The sequence below is a fragment of the Homalodisca vitripennis genome, chromosome 4 (assembly GCF_021130785.1).
Source record: "Homalodisca vitripennis isolate AUS2020 chromosome 4, UT_GWSS_2.1, whole genome shotgun sequence".
Lineage (NCBI taxonomy): Eukaryota > Metazoa > Arthropoda > Insecta > Hemiptera > Cicadellidae > Homalodisca > Homalodisca vitripennis.
This window is the reverse complement of record NC_060210.1, coordinates 204997083-205010344: the sequence shown is the minus strand read 5'-3', so window position 1 is coordinate 205010344 and position 13262 is coordinate 204997083. Positions and strand designations below refer to the sequence as shown.

General features: G+C 37.0%; 1 protein-coding gene across 3 annotated transcripts in view; it reads right to left on the bottom strand.

Annotated features, from left to right (window-relative positions):
* The window catches only part of LOC124360935 (exocyst complex component 1), a 195597-nt gene that overhangs the window by 27662 nt on the left and 154673 nt on the right, over positions 1-13262 (bottom strand). For 2 of the 3 annotated variants that reach the window (XM_046814949.1, XM_046814950.1), the window contains 2 exons: positions 12100-12245; positions 4575-4769 (listed from right to left, as the gene is read on the bottom strand). In XM_046814949.1, coding sequence (XP_046670905.1) covers positions 4575-4769; positions 12100-12245 — 341 coding nt within the window. Of the gene's footprint in view, positions 1-4574; positions 4770-12099; positions 12246-13262 lie in introns of those variants that run through there. The other variant, XM_046814952.1, reaches the window with a different exon arrangement.

Sequence of the window (13262 nt, the reverse complement as noted above, 5' to 3'; positions counted from 1 at the left end):
ACAATATTCACCAATATAATAATGCAATGTCATTTGTTTCATTTGGTGCAAAAGTTGATTTACCACCTAACTGTGGTCCTTATTTCTTTAGAATCCATGGCATGGGTTATCACAGAATTTCTCCACTGCATACTGATGATTCCCAAAGTACTTCATATGGTCAGTTATACAGGGTGGTTATAAATTATTGTACACATTTTAAGATTGAATAAATAAATAACCAATCAACTTAAAAACATGGGAATTGTTTTATTAAATTGTAAATTTAAAACAGTTTAATATACTGACTGAAAATTAATAATTGTACACATTACAATAATTATAAAAAGAAAGTAAAAATGTCACTTAAACTGTGGGTGTCAGGTATGATTCTTCTTAATGACTTGTGTTGTGACATAGTCAGCTGGTCAACAATGGATCTTTCCACACCAGCTGTTAATTACAGTTGACTAAACAAACACTAAACTAACCTCAGTATCAAAATGGCTAGTGTGCAAGAAAAAGCAAGGTGTGTTCTTTGGTTTCATGAAAGCAGATCTGTAATAACTGTTCAAAGAAGGTTTTGTTTAGAGTATGGCCGCAATCCTCAGAGTAACAATTCTATAAAACGCTGGTACAGGCAGTTTGAACAGACGGGAAGTGTCCAACATAGAAAACGTGCTGGTAGACCTCCAGTTTCTGAAGCTATTGTTGATCAAGTAAGAGAATTGTTTACGAGGAGCCCTGGTAAGTCTACTCGGCGTGCAAGTTTGGAATTAGGATTACCTCGATCAACAGTCTTAAAAATTTTGCACAAACACCTTAAGCTCCATCCATACAAAATTCAGTTATTACATGAACTAAAACCTAACGATAAACCTTGACGCTACGATTTTGCTGTTAGATTACTTGACCTCGAAGAACAAACAATAAACATTGGAGAAAGCAATTTCTTGAAAAAAGTAATTTTTTCTGATGAAGCAACCTTTCATGTTTCTGGTAAGGTGAATAGACACAATTGTAGGATTTGGGGTACTGAAAATCCTCATAATGTTCGAGAACAAAAAGAGACAGCCCTAAAATAAACGTTTGGTGTGCATTGGCTATAGATGAAGTGATAGGACCCTTTATCTTCGCAGAACCGACAGTCACTAAAGAGGTATACCTCGACATGCTTGAACTTTTTGCAATACCGCAAATTGAGCATAGACAACCAAATGTTTACTGGCAGCAAGATGGTGCCCCTCCACACTGGGGTAAGATAGTACGTGACTACCTAAATGACACGTTTCCTGGTCGTTGGATTGGACGGGATGGTCCAATTCCTTGGCCTCCATGTTCCCCAGACATTACACCCTTAGACTTTTTTTGTGGGGCTATGTCAAGGACAGAGTCTTCGCCAAAAAAGTTCAAGATATTGAGGAACTCAAGAATAGAGTTCGAGAGGTTATTGGAAGCATAACTCCAGCAACACAGAAGCTCAGAAACACATGGTGTGAGGTTGAATTTAGACTACAAACTTTGCGTGCAAACCTCGGAGAGCACGTGGAATTAGTTTAGTTTCCTTGTAAAAGTATGAGTAACAGTAATCTTTTTGTCCTTCATTGGCAATAAAACTGTTTTAAATTTGCTATTTAATAAAACAATTTTCATGTTTTTAAGTTGCAGTGTTTGAAACAGCTGATGGAGCACCTCCTTCTCATAGACGTATAACTGACTGTTTATGAAAGAGCAGATGCTTTACAAAATATTGATTATGATAGTATACACTGTGACCCTGTGTGCTACGCTTTGGTTTGGCCATGAGGTAAAACAGGTTGGCACATAGATATGCCAATTCAAGATGTGCATCAAACTAAAATACGAAAGACTGTTACTATGCGAGAGTACGTTTTATATAGAATTGCAGTCCGAGAAAATGGTCCTGCAGGTGACTTCAATCCAGTAATAAATGCTGGAAAACTTATTCAGTAACTTTTTGTGAACTATTACTGCTGTATTGAAGCTTACAAACCTATGTTGCTTAACAGATTCTTTACCTGTGAGGGTTGAGCATGAAAAGTTGAGAGTTGGTTGAATTTTAGTTCTGCCTTCATATTTTATTAGGACTCCAAGAAATATGATGCAGAATTATCAAGATGTGAGGTAGATGCTATGGCATTAGTGAGAATGTTTGGCAAGCTAGAGATCTTCACAACATTTACTTGCAATCCTACATGGTCTGAAATAACTGATAGCATTCATTCTTGGGAGACACCAAATAAGTCAGACTTTGTAGTACGTGTTTTTCAAGCTAAAGTGGAAGGACTAATATGACTAATTTGTAAGGAGATCTTTGCATCTTTAAAAGTGTTTTTGTACACTGTGGAATAAGCAGTGGGTGATGGAGCAAAAGAAAGCTGGTGGCACCTGGCTTCCGGATAGTGAATGGAGGAGGCAAAAGGACAAGAAGTCAGCCAACAAAAGAAAAGACTGAGGAAGCAGAGGGAGTTAAAACCGGGGGGGAATCGTAGGTGCTGACTCTACTCCAAGTGGGAAAAGAGGGTGCTCGGGTGGTTCTTCGGCGGAAAAGCCCCTTCCGAAGACGTGCCCGATCGCACCTCCAGAGTAGTTAGAGCAGACAGGCAATCAAAACAATCCCTCAGCGAAGGAGGGAGTGGGAGAAACATTTAAGGCCATAGTATTAACGTCCGCGTATGCCGCGACGGCCTCGAATCCCGTCAAACTACCAGACACGCATCCGCGGCCAACGGTCTTTCTAGGAGGGTGGAAGCTCAGTACACAATAAAATGTCGTTACTCACCCTTATGATTGTAGTTCACATTGCAGCTATATGTGTCCTAAGTAACTCGCAAAAATTTTGTAGCTGTAGCACAAATAGTTTTTGAGTTATGAAGGAAACGGTAATATAAAATACAGGTTTCGGAAAATCGCTGTCAAATTTTTTTAACACTAATATTTACATTAAAATTGTTTAAAATTATAATGTAACATATCTAACCAGCAGCATATCTAACACCTTCTCTTTTTGTTCTTTTTCAATTCTTAGCTTCCTTCTTGCTCTTCTTACTTCCAGTGTTCCCAATTTTGCCTTTTTCTCAGAGTATCCCATTCTCAAGATGTCAAAATTTTCCATTGCGCTTTCATATTATTTTCCAGGGACTATTTTTAAGACCTCTAAGACCTTATATTTGGCTGTATTTCCTTCATTAAATGCCAGTGCAGCTTCATAGGCAGCCATTTCAACAATTTTTTTTTCCAGCAAATCCTCTTTTAGGACATATGAATCGGGTCATGCTAAAAGGGGATCAGTCTTCAAGGAACAGTTTTCGGAAAACTAAAAAAAAAACTGTGTTCTGAGTACAAAAATAAATCAAGAGCATTTATTTTTTTAATATACAACATCAGACCATACATAATTAAATCAAACCATGTAAAAGGCAGAAAAACAATTTTTACATACTAAAAATAATTATATAAAGTGCTGTAGTGGGCCAAATATAAAGTTTGCTGTACCACTCTTCAAATTCTATGGGGATGTACGGTCTTACAAGGCTCTGTACTTATGACACATTCAAATTTTCATCTTTATGCTGATGATTTGCAAATATACGTTCACTGTTTACCAAACGTACTAGCCACTCTTGTGTCACTACTCAACTCAACTTGGATATTGAAGCCATTAACTTTTGGGCAACACAACAAGGACTGAAACTAAATGAGAACAAAACGCAAGCAATGATAATTGGTAACTCTAGAATGATAAACCGAATTAATTTTGATACCGCACCAAAACTTAAACCTAACAGTAATGCAGCAGCACATTACACAATATTTTCAGCAATTGTCACTCATAAAACTTCATCAACTACGTAATTTCCAAATTCTTTCTATTCCACATTTAATGATCAAAACCAAATATCGTTTCTATTTCCGATCATTTCAACTTTATCTCTGATATTAGTGAACTAGAAGGGGAGTCTTATTACTATCAATTCCAATTCATCGTTCAACAATTTTTAACAAGTCCTTTACTGTCCAGGCTTGTCGCCTTTGGAACGTAAATCACATGTATTGAGGACCGTGCTCGTTTTGGGGCGGGGGTCAGGGGCTTGCTGCTGGGGGGCCTGTGGGGTTGATGGGTGGTGCTCCTTATTTATCATTAAATGTATAAAGTTTTTCTGTTGTATTTTAAGTATTCTTTTAAATATGTAGATTTTTACTTTAAGATAATTTAATTTTGTATAGGTTAAGTATTTTTGTTTTTTCTATTTAAAGAACAAGTTTACAATTTACCACAATTGTATTAAACTATTGTAAATTCACTGTATACAATATGAGGTTGAGTGGTAGAGAGGGCTTGATAGCCCTAACTCCGCCTCTTTAATAAAGACATTTTTCATTTCATTTTCATTACAATAAATTGTGTTATAAATATAGAAACCACTGTATAGAATATATTACAGTTCTGCCTTCAAGGTACAAACATATTCGTACCTGCTGCGGTATACATGTCCATGTCCAAAAAACTCAATCCACAATGGGTTAATATCTACTAAACATCATATTGATTAATGAAAGAATATCTGAAGTACCTGAAGGAGGTTTTCTTCTTCACACAAGTGCTTCTCAACCTTCTTGTAGAGATCATTAAGACCTTTCCTCACCTCCCTCCCAGGGTATTCTCGAATCACCTTTCTCAATTCTTGCTTGCTGAAGGCCATCTGGTAGCTGATCTCCGACTCCTTTACTCCCTGAGCTACCTTTACTTGGACCCCGTCAAAAAATTGCTACAACATACCAATTATTGTTAATTTTTGGATTTCAAATTTAATTTCAGTTTTAAACTCATAAATTATACACATACACTAATTTGTAATATTAAATGAATTTCATAATGCAGACAATCTTACTATACCCTATATTCTCGTACAAACAAGAAACATTTATTGGGTGAGCATTAGTGACCATTTTTACATTGTTCTTAACCCTTAATAGGGTGCACACTCCACCCATCTTATCTATCCCATACCACTCCCCAACACACTCCTGGAGGGAGTAGCTAGTTTGCCACATAGCTCTGGCTTCTTCAAATATTTTTATTATAAGGGGTATTAGAAAAGTAAGGTTCCCTATGCCGCAGAGACAGAATGCGATATGTTGGGGGAAATCTGGAAACACTGTCTTACTCATCAGTTGTCCCTCCCTCTATCCATACCACTCGCGCCTCGCCACGTCCAACAGTGCCGGCCTAGCTGCCTTCGAAGATGGAGCTCCCTATCGTTGTTACCGCCAGATGTGAAATTCGTGCTGTGATACAGTTTTTAAATGCAAAACAGATTTCACCTATTGAAATTCATTGTCAAAATATCAAAGTTTATGAGGAAAACTGCATATCTGTTCAACACGTTTGGGAATGGTGTAGAGAATTCAGTGAAGGCCGCATGAAAATTCACGATGAAAACCGAAGTGGACGGCCTTAATTTGCAATTGGAGTTGTTGATAAAGTTGAGACAATATTGCTTGAAGATCGGAGAATCATCATTCACAGGAACAACAGTAAACTCTGACAGATATTGCGACACATTAAGAAAACTGAGAACCGCCGGAAAGGAAGTGTGTCCAGTGGTGTGAGGCTTCTCCATGACAACGCTCGACCTCATGTCTCACGTCAAACTCAAGAACTGCTGACAAATTTGGTTAGACTATTGTGCCCCATCCCCCCTACAGCCCAGACCTAGCCCCAAGTGATTATCACTTATTCCCAAAATTAAAGGAACACTTGGGTGGTCAACGCTTCAGTACCAATGATGAAGTCAAGGAAGAGGTTACTCGATTCCTCAAAGGATTGGCGGCAGAATTCTATAGAGCTGTCTATTTAAAAGAATCATGGGAACCTTATTTTTCTAATACCCCTCATAGTTATTTTGTCTTTTTTATGCCGTACACCCTACCGTGTAAGTTTTTATGCAGACATTTTAATGCCATGTGCCCTACTTTGGTAATGTTTGTAGAAAAGAACCGAAATGCTCACTTACTTTACTTGATAGTGTAGAGAAAACATTCAGGAAGAAAAATAATTTATGAACTGAATAGAAAGCTTTAATGTAGACAACTATTTGCAGATTGTGAAGATGCTTGAGCCAACATTTGAAATGCTCAGGAGGAGACAATAGAATGTGAAGGATCAGATAAGTCAGAGGATGAATTCGAAGATAGTGATCATAGTTTGGACTCAGAAATGTTTGCAGAAGAACAAAACAAAGAATAAGAACAAGAAAATTATTAAATAGTGAACCGGAGTGTCTTAATGGGAAAAGGCAAAACAACAGAGTAGAATGTTCATATTGGCAATGCTAATTTACATAGAAGAGTTTGAAGACAAAATAATATTCGAGTAGCAAGAATAGAATTACAATTTCCAACTCTATAAGGTAAGGCATTCACAACAAGACACTATATAAGACATGGAAGCTATTTTTCCCTGACACACTGATCAACAAGATTGTTGAACACACTAATATTTGGATTCAAGAATCTATTTTCGTGAAAGAGACAAAAAAGAGTCCGACAAATGTTTAAAGCTTTATTACGAGCTATAAAATTTGAGGGCAAAACAACCAGGGCAACAGGGCAAAGCTATAGATAAATTAGCCCCAATTTGGTTGGTGTTAGAAGAATTTGTACACAGGTGAAAAACAGTACAGCTCCGTAAGTGAATATGTTACTAATGATGAAATGTGGGAAGGATTTCATGGAAAAAATGGGTTACAGTAACAAGTGTTACCTCGTGTAACACACAAACATTCTATACCGCCGATTAGGAAGTTTATAAAGAAAAACATTTAGAAGGTGTTTTAAGGGTCAGCACCACCGCGAGGGATGTAACTCTTAGAATGATGTCACCAATATCAGGAACAGAGTGGCACCTGACAATGTAGTGTATGAATGGTACAGACAACATTCAGAACGTGTTTAAAGGAACAGCAACACCGCAAGAATGTAACTCTTAGAATGATGACGCCAATATCAGGAACAGAGTGGCACCTGACAATATAGTGTATGAATGGTACAGACAACATTCAGAACGTGTTTAAAGGAACAGCAACACCGCAAGAATGTAACTCTTAGAATGATGACGCCAATATCAGGAACAGAGTGGCACCTGACAATGTAGTGTATGAATGGTACAGACAACATTCAGAACGTGTTTAAAGGAACAGCAACACCGCAAGAATGTAACTCTTAGAATGATGACGCCAATATCAGGAACAGAGTGGCACCTGACAATGTAGTGTATGAATGGTACAGACAACATTCAGAACATGTTTAAAGGAACAGCAACACCGCAAGAATGTAACTCTTAGAATGATGACGCCAATATCAGGAACAGAGTGGCACCTGACAATGTAGTGTATGAATGGTACAGACAACATTCAGAACGTGTTTAAAGGAACAGCAACACCGCAAGAATGTAACTCTTAGAATGATGACGCCAATATCAGGAACAGAGTGGCACCTGACAATATAGTGTATGAACGGGGCAGACAAAACATTCAGAAGGTGTTTACAGGGTCAGCAACGCCACAAGAATGTAACTCTTAGAATGATGACGCCAATATCAGGAACAGAGTGGCACCTGACAATATAGTGTATGAATGGTACAGACAACATTCAGAACGTGTTTACAGGAACAGCAACACCGCAAGAATGTAACTCTTAGAATGATGACGCCAATATCAGGAACAGGGTGGCACTTGACAATATAGTGTATGAACGGGGCAGACAACATTCAGAAGGTGTTTACAGGGTCAGCAACCTTATACTGGCACAAGAAGTGTAACATTTTCTTTTCTGTGTATTGTCTGTCACAAGACATCTCAAGAATAAACAGAGCTAAAACACCTGAAATTTTGCATGCGTCCAGAGTCAACCTGTATTGTGATACGTGATTTACCTTATACTGGCACAAGAAGTGTAACAATTTCTTTTCTGTGTATTGTCTGTCACAAGACATCTCAAGAATAAACAGAGCTAAACACTTTGAAATTTTGCATGTGACCTCAGTTAACTTGTATTGTGATACTTGATGTACCTTATACTGGCACAAGGAGTGTAACAATTTCTTTTCTGTGTATTGTCTGTCACAAGACATCTCAAGAATAAACAGAGCTAAACACCTGAAATTTTGCATGCGACCAGAGTCAACCTGTATTGTGATACGTGATTTACCTTATACTGGCACAAGGAGTGTAACAATTTCTTTTCTGTGTATTGTCTGTCACAAGACATCTCAAGAATAAACAGAGCTAAACACTTGAAATTTTGCATGTGACCTCAGTTAACTTGTATTGTGATACTTGATGTACCTTATACTGGCACAAGGAGTGTAACAATTTCTTTTCTGTGTATTGTCTGTCACAAGACATCTCAAGAATAAACAGAGCTAAACACCTGAAATTTTGCATGCGACCTCAGTCAACCTGTATTGTGATACTTGATGTACCTTATACTGGCACAAGGAATGTAACAATTTCTTTTCTGTGTATTGTCTGTCACAAGACATCTCAAGAATAAACAGAGCTAAACACCTGAAATTTTGCATGCGACCTCAGTCAACCTGTATTGTGATACTTGATGTACCTTATACTGGCACAAGGAGTGTAACAATTTCTTTTCTGTGTATTGTCTGTCACAAGACATCTCAAGAATAAACAGAGCTAAACACTTGAAATTTTGCATGCGACCTCAGTCAACCTGTATTGTGATACTTGATGTACCTTATACTGGCACAAGGAGTGTAACAATTTCTTTTCTGTGTATTGTCTGTCACAAGACATCTCAAGAATAAACAGAGCTAAACACCTGAAATTTTGCATGCAACCTCAGTCAACCTGTATTGTGATACTTGATGTACCTTATACTGGCACAAGGAGTGTAACAATTTCTTTTCTGTGTATTGTCTGTCACAAGACATCTCAAGAATAAACAGAGCTAAACACTTGAAATTTTGAAAGTGACCTCAGTTAACTTGTATTGTGATACGTGATTTACCTTATACTGGCACTAGGACTGTAACAATTTCTTTTCTGTGTATTGTCTGTCACAAGACATCTCAAGAATAAACAGAGCTAAACACCTGAAATTTTGCATGCAACCTCAGTCAACCTGTATTGTGATACTTGATGTACCTTATACTGGCACAAGGAGTGTAACAATTTCTTTTCTGTGTATTGTCTGTCACAAGACATCTCAAGAATAAACAGAGCTAAACACCTGAAATTTTGCATGCGACCTGACAACCTGTATTGTGATACTTGATGTACCTTATACTGGCTGTAACATTTTCTTTTCTGTGTATTGTCTGTCACAAGACATCTCAAGAATAAACAGATCTAAACACCTGAACATTTTGCATGCGAACCTCAGTCAACCTGTATTGTGATTACTTGATGTACCTTATACTGGCACAAGGAGTGTAACAATTTCTTTTTTGTGTATTGTCTGTCACAAGACATCTCAAGAATATAAACAGAGCTAAACACCTGAAATTTTGCATGCGAACCTCAGTCAACCTGTATTGTGATACTTGATGTACCTTATACTGGCACAAGGAAGTGTAACATTTTCTTTTCTGTGTATTGTCTGTCACAAGACATCTCAAGAATAAACAGAGCTAAACACCTGAAATTTTGCATGCGACCTCAGTCAACCTGTATTGTGATACGTGATTTACCTTATACTGGCACTAGGACTGTAACAATTTCTTTTCTGTGTATTGTCTGTCACAAGACATCTCAAGAATAAACAGAGCTAAACACCTGAAATTTTTGCATGCAACCTCAGTCAACTGTATTGTGATACTTGATGTACCTTATACTGGCACAAGGAGTGTAACAATTTCTTTTCTGTGTATTGTCTGTCACAAGACATCTCAAGAATAAACAGAGCTAAACACCTGAAATTTTGCATGCGACCTCAGTCAACCTGTATTGTGATACTTGATGTACCTTATACTGGCACAAGAAGTGTAACATTTTCTTTTCTGTGTATTGTCTGTCACAAGACATCTCAAGAATAAACAGATCTAAACACCTAACATTTTGCATGCGACCTCAGTCAACCTGTATTGTGATACTTGATGTACCTTATACTGGCACAAGGAGTGTAACAATTTCTTTTCTGTGTATTGTCTGTCACAAGACATCTCAAGAATAAACAGAGCTAAACACTTGAAATTTTGCATGCGACCTCAGTCAACCTGTATTGTGATACTTGATGTACCTTATACTGGCACAAGGACTGTAACAATTTCTTTTCTGTGTATTGTCTGTCACAAGACATCTCAAGAATAAACAGAGCTAAACACCTGAAATTTTGCATGCGACCTCAGTCAACCTGTATTGTGATACGTGATTTACCTTATACTGGCACAAGGAGTGTAACAATTTCTTATCTGTGTATTGTCTGTCACAAGACATCTCAAGAATAAACAGAGCTAAACACTTGAAATTTTGCATGTGACCTCAGTTAACTTGTATTGTGATACGTGATTTACCTTATACTGGCACTAGGAGTGTAACAATTTCTTTTCTGTGTATTGTCTGTCACAAGACATCTCAAGAATAAACAGAGCTAAACACCTGAAATTTTGCATGCAACCTCAGTCAACCTGTATTGTGATACTTGATGTACCTTATACTGGCACAAGAAGTGTAACATTTTCTTTTCTATGTATTGTCTGTCACAAGACATCTCAAGAATAAACAGAGCTAAACACCTGAAATTTTGCATGCGACCTCAGTCAAAACCTGTATTGTGATACTTGATGTACCTTATACTGGCACAAGGAGTGTAACAATTTCTTTTCTGTGTATTGTCTGTCACAAGACATCTCAAGAATAAACAGAGCTAAACACTTGAAATTTTGAAAGTGACCTCAGTTAACTTGTATTGTGATACTTGATTTACCTTATACTGGCACAAGGAAGTGTAACAATTTCTTATCTGTGTATTGTCTGTCACAAGACATCTCAAGAATAAACAGAGCTAAACACTTGAAATTTTGCATGTGAACCTCAGTTAACTTGTATTGTGATACTTGATGTACCTTATATACTGGCACTAGGAGTGTAACAATTTCTTTTCTGTGTATTGTCTGTCACAAGACATCTCAAGAATAAACAGAGCTAAACACCTGAAATTTTGCATGCAACCTCAGTCAACCTGTATTGTGATACTTGATGTACCTTATACTGGCACAAGAAGTGTAACAATTTCTTTTCTGTGTATTGTCTGTCACAAGACATCTCAAGAATAAACAGAGCTAAACATCTGAAATTTTGCATGCAACCTCAGTCAACCTGTATTGTGATACTTGATGTACCTTATACTGGCACAAGAAGTGTAACATTTTCTTTTCTGTGTATTGTCTGTCACAAGACATCTCAAGAATAAACAGAGCTAACCACCTGAAATTATGCATGCGACCTCAGTCAAAACCTGTATTGTGATACTTGATGTACCTTATACTGGCACAAGAAGTGTAACATTTTCTTTTCTGTGTATTGTCTTTCACAAGACATCTCAAGAATAAACAGAGCTAAACACCTGAAATTTTGCATGCGACCTCAGTCAACCTGTATTGTGATACTTGATGTACCTTATACTGGCACAAGAAGTGTAACATTTTCTTTTCTGTGTATTGTCTGTCACAAGACATCTCAAGAATAAACAGAGCTAAACACCTGAAATTTTGCATGCGACCTCAGTCAACCTGTATTGTGATACTTGATGTACCTTATACTTTGACACGAAACATTAAGACTTGTAGTTCATAACAGAGGATGAATTCTACAAGTTGTTGATTGAAAAGCTAGTTAATTTGAAACTACAATTGTTTTTCATTAGACACTATAAATCAACAATTACAAAATTATTACAACAGTACAAAAATATAAATCCTTACAAAAGGTTTAATGATGAAATGAAGACATTTAACTATGAATTTAGAGTCCATTTAAATAAACACCCACCTTAAATAAACAATATTTATGTTGATTATATTGGTAATAATTGTTAATGTACATTTGTTCAATAAACTTAAATAAATCAGCTTACATTAAGTTTTTCAAGAGGACGCCCAAAGTATCTGGTGACATAAGCTTTCAATGCATCATTATATTTTTGTTTGGCTTCCTTCTTGTGAGCATCTAGCACTGATATCTTCAATTGTGAGAGCAGAGAGAACATGTGGTGGAAATTTTCTGAAAGGAAGAAATAAGAAAATTATAATGTCATATAAGACTGGTCTTCTACTAACTAAACAACACTGTCTTCAGGGTGTCAGAATCTAGCCTGGATATCTTCAATTGTGAGAGCAGAGAGAACATGTGGTGGAAATTTTCTAAAAGGAAGAAATAAGAAAATTATATTGTCATATATGACTGTTCTTCTACTAACTAAACAACACTGTCTTCAGGGTGTCAGAATCTAGCCTGGATATCTTCAATTGTGAGAGCAGAGAGAGGGTACGTGGAAATTTTCTAAAAGGAAGAAATAAGAAAATTATATTGTCATATATGACTGTTCTTCTACTAACTAAACAACACTGTCTTCAGGGTGTCAGAATCTAGCCTGGATATCTTCAATCGTGAGAGCAGAGAGAAGGTTCAGTTCAGGCAGCCGAACGGGAAACAGCTGGTGCCACGTCGCTCCACATACCGTTTTTCAATAAGCAATTAAAGTAATCTTATCTTTAAACAACTATACTATTTAGCATTTAAAAGTGTGTAGTATCATTAGAAGGTAAATTATGCCATTGATCTGCGGTGTCTGTAACGATCAGTGTGACAGAGACGGAAGTGAGGTTATGTGTGCTGGAGTTTGTGAAGCATTATTTCATAACAAGTGCATTAAAGGAGATTTAGAAGGGAAGAAGCTTAGATCCAACAGAGACTGGAAGTGTAAAGGGTGCAGAGGTTCTACTAACCAAACTAACGTGAGTACAACCATAGATAATGATTTAATAAAGAGGCTTACTGAAGAAATCTCCAATGTTAGGTTAGAAATGAATGAGCTTCGCACATCAGTGCAGTTCATGTCGGACAAAATCGACTCCTCAAATAAATTAATGCATGATATTAAACAAGAAATGAGTACACTCAGGAAAGAAAATGAAGAACTTAGGCTTAAAAACCATAACCTAACCTCTGATGTACGTAACCTGAAGGAGAGAGTACGTTCGCTGGAACAGTACATGCGAAAAAATAACCTAGAAATAA